Source organism: Ochotona curzoniae, unplaced genomic scaffold (genome assembly GCF_017591425.1).
Source record: "Ochotona curzoniae isolate NIBS_2020 unplaced genomic scaffold, NIBS_Ocur_1.0 contig_21, whole genome shotgun sequence".
NCBI lineage: Eukaryota > Metazoa > Chordata > Mammalia > Lagomorpha > Ochotonidae > Ochotona > Ochotona curzoniae.
In genome coordinates, this window is record NW_024465322.1 from 4,022,079 (window position 1) to 4,037,063 (window position 14,985).

Sequence of the window (14,985 nt, forward strand, 5' to 3'; positions counted from 1 at the left end):
GACAATGCTGGAAGGGTATACACAGCCGGTAACATCCACGTGATGTGGAGGTACATGTGGAGAGTGTTGAAGGAGACATTGAAAGGATGACAAGGGTCGGGGGAAGAGTCAAACGGAGGCCAGGTAGATTGCAGAGGACTTCCCTGGTGTGATAAGCAGTAGGGACTTTATTCTGAAAATAAACTAGGACTTCTAGTTGAGTTACTGAATAGTTTAAAGCAGGAAAAAATGACAGGATTCTATTTCCATTTTAGAAAACGCACTGTAGTAGCTTAGTGCAAGCAGGAAGAAAGTGGGAGTAGGCAAACAAGGCAGGAAGCTTTTAAATAATTCCCAAAGGATGTGGTGGGCAGGCTTATCTTAAATCTGGAACAGATTTCTTTAGGTCTAGCTTCCCAAAATGTTTTTCCTAAGACTCTCAGGCAAGCCAGCTCAGGCAAACTTTACATTCTAACCTGTGAGTTCCTAAAGAACAGCTATTGGATCTTTCACTTTTTAAAAAAATATATATATTTATTTTACTTTTTTCTTTTTTTGCAAAGTCAGATATATGTAGAGAGAGGAGGAGAGACAGAGAAAATATTCCATTTGATAATTCACTCCCCAAGTGACCGCAATGGCCAGTGCTGTGCCAATCCGAGCCAGGAGCCAGGAGCTCTTCTGGGTCTCCCAAGTGGGTACAGGGTCTCAAGGCTTTGGGCCATCCTTAGCTGCTTTTCTAGGTCACAAGTAGGAAGTTAGATGGGAAGTGGAGCTGCTGGGATTAGAACTGGTGCCCATATGGGATCCTGGCATGTTCAAGACAAGGACTTTAGCTGCTAGGCCATGGCACCGGGCCTGGGTCTCTCACTTTTTTTTTTTTTTTTTTGGTCTCTCACTTTTAAGCTCACATTCAGCATGGTGAGCTAGAGCAGGTACTGTGCTTACAGAAGACATGCTTTCAGTGTCTTCAAAGGAGAGTCAGGTTTGTAGACTATAAGGCTCCGTTGTATGATTCATAGTTTTTTTGCTTTTCTAAGGGTGTTTAGCTAGAAACACAGCCTTGTAATGATAGCTTTCCTCCAAGCCCACAAAACAACATTTACTTGGTTTGAACTGTTGTGTTTCATTAAAATTAGCAAACATATGGAATATGTTACAGTCGAAAAGCAAGTACTACAGTATTTAGCGAATGCTTGTTTTTCCCCACAAATAAAAGTTGTTATTTTTCATGCAATGCATAAAATCCATTATATATAAAGAGTGTATTATTTGAAGAGATGATTAATGTATGAACCAAAAGCAGATAGGGTCAAATACATGTAAGGCTTAGAGCATCCGTCATTCTCCTTATTATTTCCTGATAGCATGAAGCCATTATTATTTTATTTTCTTTAGTATTTTTTCACCGTATCTTAGCTGGATCGATAAGGATTTCAACTTATTAGATGTTATTTAAAAATATCAGCATTTTCCTTCTGGTCTTGGTCCTGACAGCATTTTTAATAACAGCTAAATTTACCATGATGTAAATCATGTCTTTCCAACCGTTTGACAATTTTTCTGCAGATTTTTCCTGACTTTTTATTCTACATTATTCAATTCTCATAATTGATTTTGCTGGTCTGATTTGGTTTTTATGGTAAAAAAAAAAAACATTCATGGTTTAAGACATAATTGCTATGGTGCAATTTTTTTAGGCAATATTAATTCGATTAGATGTGTTTTATCCAGTACTATGCATTTTGGGGTGTGTATTAACGCCCATTCTATATGGCAGATGTATTTTCAGAATATAAACATTTACATAATCTCAAAAATCATTTAGGTTGTAACAGAATTCTTGACTCTATTAACACTGAAATTTTTTTTTCAAAAGTCACAGACCGAAAATGATTTTTCTTAAAAATACTGATAGTATTTGTGCAACTAAAACTCTAAAAATTATGTTAGAGTGTTTTGGTTCTGGAATTATACAAGCCAATCAATATTCAGGAATTATGCAGAGCCAATTATAATATTGCCAGTAATGATTTTATATATGTATGTGTGTGTGTATACAGATACATAAACTAACAAATATTACACTGCATTTTCTCAGGCTTTGCAGGAACCAATCAAATATTTCCTAATTTTACTGTACATTTTTAAAAACTCAATTATTTATTTAAGAAGCAAACAGCGAAAGAACAGAGAGAGTTATCATTTGTTGGTTATCTCTCCAAATTTCTGCCCTGGGTAAGGTTGGGCCAGGCCAAAGCTGGGAACCTAGAACTCAATACAAATCTCTCATGCAGGCCATAGGGACCCAGCTATTTGAGCCGTCACCTGCTTCCTTGAAGAGGTGCCTTGCAGGATGTGATGTGTCCCAATAAGTGACTCAGTCTCCAGGCCAAACACCTACCCCTACATCCACTAGATGTTCTTCGGCAAGAACCAGCTAAGAGAAAGATCCCTTAGCCAAGATCCCCGAGGCACAGACCCTGTGCTTGAAAAGCTGCCTCTGGGCAGTGCCCATCACTTCATAGAGAGTGCTAAAGGAATAGCAAGTGGTCAGTGCTGCAATGCAGACCAACAAGGTTGCATGGCAGCAGAAATCCTGGTTTCAAGTTTTCACTGTGCTGTGCTTGTGTGTGCCTGCGCGTGAAAGTGAGGTAGAGATGAGAGACTGGGTATGTGCGAGGTAGTCACAAAGCAGAAGCCACCGTTTCTCAAGCCTCGTGACATCAAAGTCTATCAAGAAGTCCCAGGAGAAATTGGTATTGTAAGATCTGATTGCTTTGGCACAAAGAATTTTACAAGGGTATGCAAGTTTTTCAGAATATGCATTTTCCAAAGGTGTTTTCAAAAATGTTTAGGAAAGTAGTGCAGACGAATATATAAGTCTAAAATGAAGAGTGCAAACAATTGAGGCAGGTCCTTAGGTATTATACACATCAACATGCATCATATGATTAAGCATTTAAAGTCACAATAATAAATGTTCAATAATGCTGACAAGAAATTAAGTGATCAGTGAAGACAAATTATAGCAGAATTCTAAAATTGCTTCTGAGATTTGTACTTGCAGGAAACCTACAGGTAATTCATTGGGAAAAGTATAACTCAAATACGATACATTTTCTTTTGGCTGTTCACACAGTTTCTAGAAGTCTGCAGGTTTCTATCAGCAATTACTAATTCCACAATTACTAGAGATAGGAGGGAGCAACGATTCAATCTTCAATGAACCAAATAATAGGAATGAAATGCTTACTCCATGTACAGAGCAGGGTATCTCCCACGAACCATTTGGACACAACCAACATTTTTAACCAAGTTAAAAAATGACTCTTACCTCCTTGTTCACACAACTGCTGGGCTAAGGCATCTTTGAAGATCACCTGGCCCCTGTGTGTGGCTGTAGCCCTGGAAATAAATATAAGTAGTTAATTCAATCTCATAATATGTTCGATGATAATACACATAATTTATTTTTTTCATTGTTTAGTTACAGAGAAAGAGGGAGAGAGAGATTTTCTTTCTATTGGCTCACCCTCAAATGGATGCAACAGCCAAAGGAGGGCTGGTTGGAAACTGGGAGCCAGGAGCCATTCTCCATTCTTTTCCCAGGCAGATAGTACCCAACCCACAAGCAGAAGATGCAATACATACATTTTAAAGCTTCTAAAAGCCTGCTTCCAACACATTCTTATATAGATCAGGATTTTTTTTTTAGTGAGCATTTTTGTACAGTTATGACCAACATAAAATAGATTGAAAACTTCAACAAGGAATCCAGGTCAATATTTATCTTCTCGTCTTATTCTGTGAAGACACTGTAGGGTCTGTGGGCTGATATGAGCAAAGCATGGCTGGAAGAAAAGGGAAGTGAAGGAAGTTTATCAACATTTCTGCCTCGGCAGACCCTGTCAGAAAGTTTTGGGAAGTAACAATGATGTCAAGTAGTAGCAGAGGACGATGCGCTTCAGGTGTTGTTTTGTTGTTGTTGTTTGTTTTCTCTTGAAATCAACAGCCCAACTCCAAGAGTTGAGGAGGCTGAGAATCCCCCCCTTTTTTTTTTTCCTAAAAAGTATTGCAGAAAATGAGGACTATTCAGAGCTTTTATAATAACCGAATCTGTCACAATGCAATACACCTTTCTCCTGGATCTAATTTACCACTCGAAGGAGCTGTGCCTCTTTGGCCTTCTCTCATCACAGCTGTGCACATGTGGTGTTGAAGAAAATAACGTCCCCGCAGCAGGTATGAAACTCAATGACTGCAGTAGGAACTACCTTTTTAAAGAAAGACGTATTTATTTTTACTATATGGAGAGTTTTCCCTTGCAAACAACTTTTCTGCCGCAAACCATTATTTAAAAGAATGGGGAGCAGAAAATCCTGTCTCTTCAAGAAACATCGATCTCATTCACTCTTTTTAGTCACTAAAAGTTGTTAACATAAAATTTTGACTTGTCTTCAGCCTACATCATGAGAACTGCAAAAAATTCATTTGAGTCAGCCGTCATTTGGTGAAGGTGGATTTTGGCAAGGCGGTGTTCTAACTCCTAAGAGGGCAAGCCAGCCCTCTATGTTGCTTCTGCAGAGTTCACCCTTTGCCCAATGTCCTCTGCTGGGCTCAGCAGGACTTCCTGGCTACCACTCTTTGCAGCCTGGCCCTTGTGTGGGTGCACTTTCCCACTTGAGGCTGCAGAAGTGTCCAATTTCTACCCTCCAGAGAATTACTACTGCCCTCCCACCGCCCCAGAGTCCCCAGAGCCAGTCCGCCCCCAGAGCCAGTCCCTAGAATCAAGCTCTTGGAAAGCAATACAGGATGAACTGGTAATACATGGTGTTGCTCCAAGCTAATGTATTTCAGCAGTGAAACTGTGAAAAACAGCTAATACATGCCCAGGCGCGTGCAAGCGCGCGCGCGCACACACGCGCACACACACACACACACACACACACACACACACACACACACTGACACACACACTGACACAACGGTGGGAGTTCTGAAAGGTGAAAGAGGTTATAACAGGGAGAGAAAAATCACTGGAGAGAAAAATTATTAGGCAGCTTTCAGCTCACACCATAGATGAAAACTATAAGGAGATCCCTTGCTGTTGCATATTATTATTAAACTCACCAACATATGCCCCCATTTTCTCCATATATTCATGGGTTTTCCTTTGATATACAAAATGAAACAGATAATTAAAGCCTAAGGCTGGTTCATCCATAAATGCAGCCTATATCCTCACCAACCAGGGAACACGCTAACTTTGTTTGCCTAAACGCATTTTACAAATCAATCAAGCCAAAGGTTGTCGAACTCACATATACTTGTAATAGTAACACCATGGTCCTCAATGTAGAATTTCAGTTTGGCATTTGCCTTGTAAAAGGGCATAATTCCTGAAGCTATTAGCTACTGTGCACAATGCCGAAATAACTGCTTGTTTTGGCTATCTTCTGCTTCTAAGGGGGTAAGTTTTCCAGCACAGTATTTCTTGATGATCCACAAACTCAACTGTCTCTGTTCTCCACGTTCTTCAGCAACAGGACGACTCAGCCTTCCAAGATATGCTATTCGTCTGAGATTCCACCTTCTCTGTGTTTGAGAGATGTTGAAATTCCTTAACTACTGCACAGTGAGGTAGGGGTTTGGTCCACGCTCTTTCCCATGTCTCAAGTTGTGTGCTGTTGCATTCGTTCGTATGTTTATATTCTTGCTTCTACTACTTGATTTGATTGGGTAAATTTCATTGATTTGATGAGGAACTTGAGGATAATTTCTTCTTATAGAAAGCAAAGAAGTATTTGAGTTCACCCATTCCAATTTCTACAGCAGTGGTATGCATTCTATCTCCAATGTGCAAAACATAAAAGGCTTGGCTTTTTCAGTGGTAGCTTATGTTGTGTTTTTTATCCAATATGCTCCCTGCTACTGTGCCCCACGTCTTATTGGCACACCGCTCTGGAACCCGGAGGGCTTCAGAGAGCAGAGTTTGAAAACTCCTGAACTGGTTCAATCCCCACAGTAGGGATCAGGAACCAATGTCCGATGAAGACACAGACCTGTTCTCCATCACACAGCCTATTCATGGCAGATTGGACCTGATTGCAGGTCTTGGCTATGAGACCCTAAGTGCTTCTTATTGTATCACTCCATTTTCAACGTGCTCTGCAGTGCTGCCCTGGGATCTTCCTGTAAATCAACAGAGGGTTGGGCAGCAGGGAGCACTCCAGGCACCAGTTCATTTGATCAGATCATCTGGGCTTTATACATTGTTGAATTCAGTTTGAAGCAAGGGCTCAGCAATCAAAAACTGGCTTTGGTAGCACTCCACACCTTGTGGTCAGCGCCATCATCTAAGGTCTTGCTTGCTCAGAGTAGAAGTAGAAATCGTAATGGAGCAAGTATTCACAATTTTTATTAGAATGCCTATTCTGAATTTATATTTATCTGTTGCTAGGCATGATTCTAGAACTGCATAAATCGATTCAATTCTGACAACACTCCCATGAGATGGGCAACGTTAGTCTTAATTGTTCTGGCACATGGTGCTACTGCATGATTTATAAATGCCACACAACTCATGGTAAAGCCAGAATTCACACTCAAGCAGTCTTACAGACCAATTTTTTGCTTTTAAGTATTACATTGAATTTTCATTAACCTGAATCAAAAATACAAAAGAAACATTTTACAAACAAACAAAAAAACAAACAACTTCCATTTACCTATTTTATTTATTTGAAAGACACAGAGACAGACTTCTAATCAGCTGACTGATTTCCCAAACCTGGCTGTGTGAAGCCAAAGCCAGGAGCCAGAAGCTCCAGGCATCCTGTATTCGCACAAGAGTTGCCAGGACACTAACTGTTGGAGTCATTACCTGACACTTCCCAGGGTATGCTTAGACAGGAAGCTGGGATCAGCAGCTGATCTGGAATACAAACCCTGCTACTTGGATGTGGGATGTGATTGTCCCAATCAATGTTTTAACTAGCAGGCCCAATGCCCACCCCCCTATTGACTTCAATCTTTTTTCAGAACCTGACTTTAAGATCATGTGTTATCTGGAGTATACTCTGTAACTCAACACTTCAGATTACTGTTAAGTTGAATTTAATTTATTTTACCTAATTTGGGGCAAACTTCTTTTTAATTTTAGACTGAAAACTGGGCCACCTGGCCAGCAATCCCTTGGGGTTTGTCTGTAAAGATTTCTTTCAAGATCTTCTTCCAAAGTAAATTGGATCTCGCAAGTTCTAACCAGTCCACGGCAGACCCATCACAACTCTGCCCCATTTCTCCCAGTGGCCTCCATGACCCCAAGTTTCCTCTTGTTCTCTATCAGACAAACGGCACTGGGTGCCATTCTCAGCCACTATCCGTCTGAACTCTGTAGAGATATCTAATACAGGAATGTGTGCGGACATTCATCTTGCACCACTGTCCATACAAACTTTTAAATGTCCCAGATAACCTTTTAACACAAAAACATCCCCACTCTGTAGAAGATAACTAGCGTAATTTTAAAGGTTTTCATAAAATTTTCATATTAGTATCTTTTTTGTGGGGGAAAGCAAACAGCAGAAGCTCACACAGCCACCAGGAACACAGACTCCAGAGTCTTCTCCCATGAGAAGTGTGGTCTGTACTGCCCAGGGTGGAGTGAATGAGGAACACCAATTCTGAACATCTTAGAGCTAAAAAAAAAAAAAAAAACAACAAAAAACCAGCGTGTGAAGGTTTACCTACAGAATCACAGCATGTATCCCAAATCTTTAATGGATATACATATTCTCATATATGATGTAAATATACATTCTGTATATTTTTTAAAAAGTGCTAAATGCATAACAAGTCAGAATCAAAGCCTTAAAGGTCAGATCATCTCATTTTAAATTCACAGTATATTTCACTTACAAGAATACACAGCTATGATATACGATGACAAGCCTTATTCACTTTCAGAACTGCTGTTTTGTGCAATTTATAGTTCTCTTTTGGGGAGATGTCCATTAAATTTGTGGCACTAATTACTGTGACGGTACCGTTTGCACTTAATTTTCCGTAATTAGCAGTAATTTTTCAGAGGAATTCAGAAAATAAACTCATTGTTCACTTATCTGGGAAGTAGACCAGATTTCTTAAGCAAGTTCCAAACAAGTTCTTCTTCTTGAGAGGCACGGATGTGCCAAGCAAGCCTACCAACAGGAGTCCTTATTTAACAAGTCGTTTTACGATCATTTGCGGCTGTTACCATCTCTCATTTGAAAAGCTCTATATTTCTTCCCAAATGAACAGGCTCCTGCTAGGACCAGGGCATGTGTTATTTTAGAAGAGCACATGAAATGCTTATCTTAATAGAACCCTCAAACTTATTTCCTTCTGACCAAACTACTTAAGCGGTTAACTGCGCACTGTGCTATGTGTTATGGCACGGTGCTCAACACAGAGACTCCACCAAGAGAAAGGTCAACATCTGAATCCAGTTCACGGAGAGCATGTGCTATGGGAAACAGCGTGTGGTACAATGGAGCAAGCCATCCTTGGAACAGTGGCATCTTCTATGGGAGTTCCAGCTATTCCGCTATGGTTTCCAATACAACATCCTGTGAATATGCCTGTCAAGGCAGAGGAAGATGCTTCAAGTTACTTAAGTCCCTACTATCCACATGGGGGAGCACCACAGAGTTTCTGGCTCCTGGCTTCTGATTTTGGCCAGGCTTAGGTTTGGCTATTGCAGTCAGGAGACTGTTGTATGAATATAGTAAACTAATAATAGTAACATACTATCAGCACTCAGAAAAGTCAGGTATATTTGGGGAACATCTCTCTTTTCTTGGGACTTGAGTTATATTGGAAAAAAGAAATTGTTTTATTGTCTGAAACATCAGCAAGTGAGCTAAAATGGTTATTTTTAATGGCACCATCCTTCACTGTTTCGTTAAAAAGAATATAGCAGATGGTACAAGGAAACTATAAAGGCTCAAGCTGCAACCAAAATTCAAGTAAACCAAAGTTTAATTTCTATGCATACTACACAACTCTAGAACCCAGGGGGAGAATTATTTTTTTCTTTTGCAATGAATAAGCAGTGCTTCCCTTACCTGCCTCGGGACACATTTAGATGAAAGAAAACACATTAAATTATTGATGTAATGATTAATTGAAAGTCCCCTTAAATTATGTAGCATATTCATAGCAAAGCCCTTTGGCCCTACTTGGGCAAAACTACAAAGCTTCCAAGTACATCCAAAAGCAGTCCTTTTATTATTTTTTAAAAAATAAATGACCACAGTGAACTAACCAAAATGAGTGTTTAGGATGCGGCCTCCCTCATTGTCTGCATCTACAGAGAACCAGAACAGGACTGTTTGCTCAGGGTGTCAAGCAAATTCCACCTGGCCAGGCAAGAGTGGGTAGGTGGGACTCCTGCTAGCACCAGTTCTGTCACTAGGAAGGCCAGTTGTGAAAACTTGCAAGTTCCAGGAACAAGCCTGGGAAGGACTGTTTGCTCACAGAGTGATAAGGTGTCCCCAGTGAGGAAATGCAAAGTCATCAATGGTTAGGCAGGTGTATTTTCAGAAAGGCTTAGAGCACAGGACATGGAAGGGATGGTGAGAGTTGGGGCAGCCAACACAGATAGGACAAGGAACATTTTGTTAGACACAAGTACCAACCTCTTATTTTGTAGGCGTTTGGAAAAAAAATAATCTAAGGGCGTTTAAAAGGCTAATTGTAGAGTATCTAGGCTCTGAACAGATCAACTGCTATATGTTTTCCCTGTGAGTCAGAAATATTTCATACTGCTCTCCCTTGGTAACATCTACCATTCTTGTATTACCGATCCCCATCTGTTAGCTGTTTTTTTCCTTCTTCCCTAATGAAAGAACCTTTATTAAGGATTATAATTCATGTTGCTCAACCTAGGAGGGAGCTGTCTCCATGTGTCCCCGTATCACTTTCTTTTGTAGATGTGAAGCACATTATGTGTAACTCACAACAAGGGCAAGAAAGAATAATTTTTTTAGTGATTCTCCTACAAGGTAAAATTCAGTGCCACAAAAATGATGATATGCGACAGCGTCTCTCCAACTCAAGCTAAGCATCAGCTTTAGGAAAGTCATCTTGTCTGACTCACATTTCCAGGGTGTATACTGTCTGAGCAACACAGCCCTTGGGGTGGGAAAGTTGAAACCTGTAGTATTTTTGTTTCAAGGACCTCTCCTGCAACCAACTGAACACAGTGTTGCTGGAAAGGACTCAATGCAGTAAATAGAAGTGACTAGAAACACAGGTATAAAAGGCAAAGCTCAAAGTCAAGAGTATAGTACAAAGCCAGCCAGCCATTCCCTAAGTGAGTTGTTGATCAGAAAATTAGGTGTTTTAGGATTGAATTATATGCTCTATGAGGGTTTTTTTTTTTATGTACTAGAAAGGACCATACCATCCAATTTCAGTAAATTCTGTTCTTAGACAAAAGAAAGCTTTATTGCCAAAAATGGGGTGGGGGGGACTGAATAGCAAGAAAAAAAAAAGAGAATATTTTAAATGTTTTTGGAATTATGAATCACAGCCCCCTGAGTAGCAGAAGGGAAATGAAAGGCCATCAGCACAGTTTGGATTTTGTAAACACACACTTCACAGTATCAGCATGGAAGACTGACACAGCACAGGTTCTCATAACGTCACTCTCCAACTTCCTGTAAATATTGTATGCTTGGATCATACTAAAGAAATGTCCCTTTCATGGTTTTTTAATGTTGTTCATTATGGCTCATTGCTGTGGCAACTGCCAAACCAGTCAATGTGTATAAATAATAGAACAAGTTCCTGTTGTATTATCTGACACAGTGCCAAGTCGTTGGTCTACCTTCCAAGAGGGAAATTGTGTTTTTAAATTCTTTATCTAATTTTAATATCCCTCGAGTTCTACACTGTAAATTCTTTTGGAACACTGAATGCGGTATAGGTACTCCAGCGCTTACCCTCCAAATCAGGTCACACCAAGAATACAGATTTCCAAGCTTCCATTAAACACAAGCCTTCGGTTGAGGACTGCAAACCCCCAATGAGTTTGTTATTCTTCTGCTATTTCAAAACAGTAGCAATTTAGCAACCCTGATTCTTCTAAATTACTCATCTCCCAACACATCAATTACTGTTTGCCTAATTTTGAATTCTGGAATCAATCATTCTTCCCTGAAGAGGAAACAATGGCGGTGCTTTCTGCTTTACAACTTTAATTCACAGCTTGGGGTCCAACTGGCAGATCATTTGTTGCCTTCGGGAGGACAGATAAAGACTTCGTACCCTGGATACAATTTATAGTATCATACAACAGAGAAATCCTTCACTGGTAACTAAATCAAGGGTTTGTAGAAAGTAAACGGACACACGGCCACAGGACTTGCTATACCTGGTTACATAGTATCATTTGTATACCTGAAATCCCTTAACTTTATGGTTTCGAATATTAACTGAGCTCTCAAAAGCTCCATTTTAAACTTTAAAATGTGCTATATTGGAAGCAATATTTTAAGCATCTTTTGAAAGGTAGAATGGCAGAAGAGAGGGAATGCACTCAGCAAATGGTTGCAACCAGGCCATTCTGGTCTCCCACACAGGTAATAAGAACACAAGTTCCTATCTACCAGACCTATTAGCAAGGAGCTGAAATGCAAGCAACACAATCAGGACTCCAACGGGCTCTGGGATACAGGATGCTGGAGTCACAGACGACTTAACTAGCTGCACCACAATGACGGCTCTGGGATTTTTTGGATTGTTTTTCAATCATTAGAAAGATGCGAAGATAGTACAAGAGTATACTCTCAGAGTCAGCCCAGTAACACAGCTCATTCATCTTCCGCCGGCGGCGTTGGCATCCCGTATGGGCATCAGTCTTTGTCCTGGCTACTCTATTTCCAATCCAGCTCCCTGCTCATGGCTTGGGAAAGCAGTGAGGATGGTCCAAGTCCTTGGGCCCCTGGTCTCACATGGAGTCTCAGAGGACGCTCCAGCCTCCTGACTTCTCTAGCCTTTATGGCCATTTGGAGGGTGAACCAGAGGATGGAAGATCTCTCTCTCCCCTCCCATTCTCTCTCTGCCTTTCAAATGAAAATAAATAAATCCTTTTTTTAAAAAGAATATTCTCATATATTTTCACTCAACTTCTCCAAATATGAACATCTTACTTAACTTAAGGTCCATCTATCAGTTCTAAGGAATTATTCCCCCCTCAATTTCCAATCCAAGACACCACACACAAGCTCCTTTTCATAAATAGAAAAAAAAAAAGTCCAGGGCACATAATGCATTCGATTACCAACCAAGTCCCATTATGAACTCATTTATTATATTAATTTTTGTCTGGAAGAGCAAGATAAGGGCGGTGTGAAAGTCCTGAACACGTGGGGGTGTACAAGGGAACTGCGAAGGGGAGGAAACACAGCCAAGAAAGGAGGTAGCAAATCAAAGCCAAAAGACATTCAATTTTGCCTGGAGCAGGCCCTGTGCAGCGAGGTGTAATTAGCTTCCTCAATTACTACATCTGACAAACTCATTTTCATTTGAGAGAAAACAACAAATCATTCATTACCGTAATAAGTCGCAGATTAGGATCCTCGGGTGTGGATTCGGCGTGTCCTCTGTGATTCGTGCTTGGTCAGCCACCAGGCTGCCTCTTTAGAACCGACCCCAGCTGTTCACCACGGGAGTTAGTTCCGGGTGAAGGCATCTCTGATGGCCCAACCCAGGCAGCACCACTCACCGCCTTAGTGAAATACTTTACGGACCAGCTCAGCATCTTAGGCAGACTGCTTCAGGAACCCTTACCAGCTACCATCATTCAGTGGCAGCCACTGGAGGGCAAAGATGCAGTGGAAGATGTGTTTGAAGCAGCGGCCAGGGTAGCGATGCGGAACCTGACATTGGCGGTGAGTTACTTAGTTGCACTCATGCAACCCATGCCTCTTCATACGCACACATTTCCGTAACGCACGACGGAGATGTTTTTCATTCCTTTGAATACTAAAATCTCCCAGCAACTCCAAAAAGTAAAAAAAAAAAAAAAAAAAATCTCAGCTGCAGCCCTTCGATCTTTAACAAATGGAATGATGTGTGTAAGCCTCAGTTTACTTATCTACATAGTGGGAGCAATGATAGGCTGTCAGGACTGGGCACCCAACTCGTCCATCAAAAAGGTTTGCTCCGGGCCCGGCGCGGTGGCGCAAGTGGTTAAAGGTCCTCACCTTGCACGCCCGGGATCCCATATGGGCGCCGGTTCTATCCCAGCAGCCCCGCTTCCCTTCCAGTTCCCTGCCTGTGGCCTGGGAAAGCAGTCGAGGACAGCCCGGGGTCTTGGGACCCTGCACCCGCGTGGGAGACCCGGAAGAGGCTCCTGGCTTCGGATCGGCATAGTATCGGCCTGTTGCGCTCACTTGGGGAGTGAATCATCGGACGGAAGATCTTCCTCTCTGGAAGAGGCTCCTGGCTTCGGATCGCATAGTATCGGCCTGTTGCGCTCACTTGGGGAGTGAATCATCGGACGGAAGATCTTCCTCTCTGTCTCTCCTCTCTGTATATCCGCCTTTCCAATAAAAAAAATAATAAAAATAAATCTTTATAAAAAAAAAAGGTTTGCGCCGTGGTCTCAGGGGCAAGTCATCGTCCAGGTTCTCAGGCTCTGATCCCAGCAGGTGGAGGCAGTGCTGTCCGTCTTCCTCCTGGCCTGTCCCCTCCATTCTCCGCTGCAGTGTCACTCTCCCTAGCATCACTCTCAGACCGATCCCCTCCTTTGGCCGTGAGCACCATACCAGTGGCTGAGCAGCAACAAGAACGCGGAGTTACAACTTCACCGGTTCCACGCTGAATTGGTACCAGAATTGTCTACATTAAATAACTGCTTTGGAGAGTCAGGCATTTTATAGGTCTGTGTCTTTTCAGTTTTGGGGGAGGAAATACACAGAAATTCATGGACACGGCTATAATACAAGGAGTCTTTGCACAGTCCTGGGAAAATACTTATTAAAAAGAAAAAAGAAACTGAAGCATGGATTTAAAAATATTTCTGCACCAACATAAATTGATCTTTTAAATCCATTTTCCCTAAATTTTAACACGAATTATGTAACTAGTTTCAAATCATTTATTACGTGCCAGTAGTCTGTATCTTTGTATGAATGGATCTAGCTGCATAGCATGATGCTATAATTAAAACTATAGCAAATGATATATTATCCAATAGATTGTGACTCTGAGAACAGACCAGTGTTTCTGCGCTGCCCACTTTCCCTCCCCCTCCATCCTTTCATTTTCGGACAGGTGACTCTGAGTTGTGTTTTAGTTTTTATTTTTTCATGACGTAGTTCCACAGGCTCATAGATTTCCCCTGCTACCCTTTTCCATGTTCCCTCCTGTCCCTGCACTTTCCCCTGTTGTAACAGCACAGTCCTTCAGCAAGTCACAAAGTCTTTCCCTTCCTCTTTAAAAGATTCTTCATTTGAAGGGCAGAGTTCGAGAGAGAGGGATAGAGACAGAGAAAGACATCTCCCATCCACTGGTTCGCTCCATGGACGGCTGCAGCAGCTGGGGCTGGGCCAGCCGGAAGCTGGACGCTTGGAACTCTATCCAGGCTTCTCATGTGGGTAGCAGCCGCTGCCTTGCCAGGTCCCTTAGTAGGGAGCTATATTGGAAGTGGGGCAGCTAGGACTCAAATCAGCTCTCTGGAAAGATAACAGGCTGCATGAAGTGGCATCCCTGCTATGCTACAACGATGACCCCCACTTCTCCATGCACCAGCATTCCTCACCATCCGACACATCAGCAGCCCAGGGCATGCTTTCAGTTCCTCCGATCACATCATCGGACTGTGTGCACGGGTCCTCAGGACAACTGCATGTGCTGTACCATTACCTTGGTGGAAATCCTCTTCCCCTGGTCATTACCTAGTAATCTCTCAAGCCACCTCTGAAGTGTCTTTCTTAACAAGACTTTCATAGT

General features: G+C 41.6%; 1 protein-coding gene across 2 annotated transcripts in view; it reads right to left on the bottom strand.

The window, feature by feature from the left end:
- Positions 1-14,985, bottom strand: part of RELN (reelin) — a 357,318-nt gene that overhangs the window by 218,836 nt on the left and 123,497 nt on the right. For both annotated transcript variants that reach the window (XM_040971387.1, XM_040971386.1), the window contains exon 4: positions 3,317-3,387. In XM_040971387.1, the coding sequence (XP_040827321.1) occupies positions 3,317-3,387 (71 nt within the window). The remainder of the gene's footprint in view (positions 1-3,316; positions 3,388-14,985) is intronic.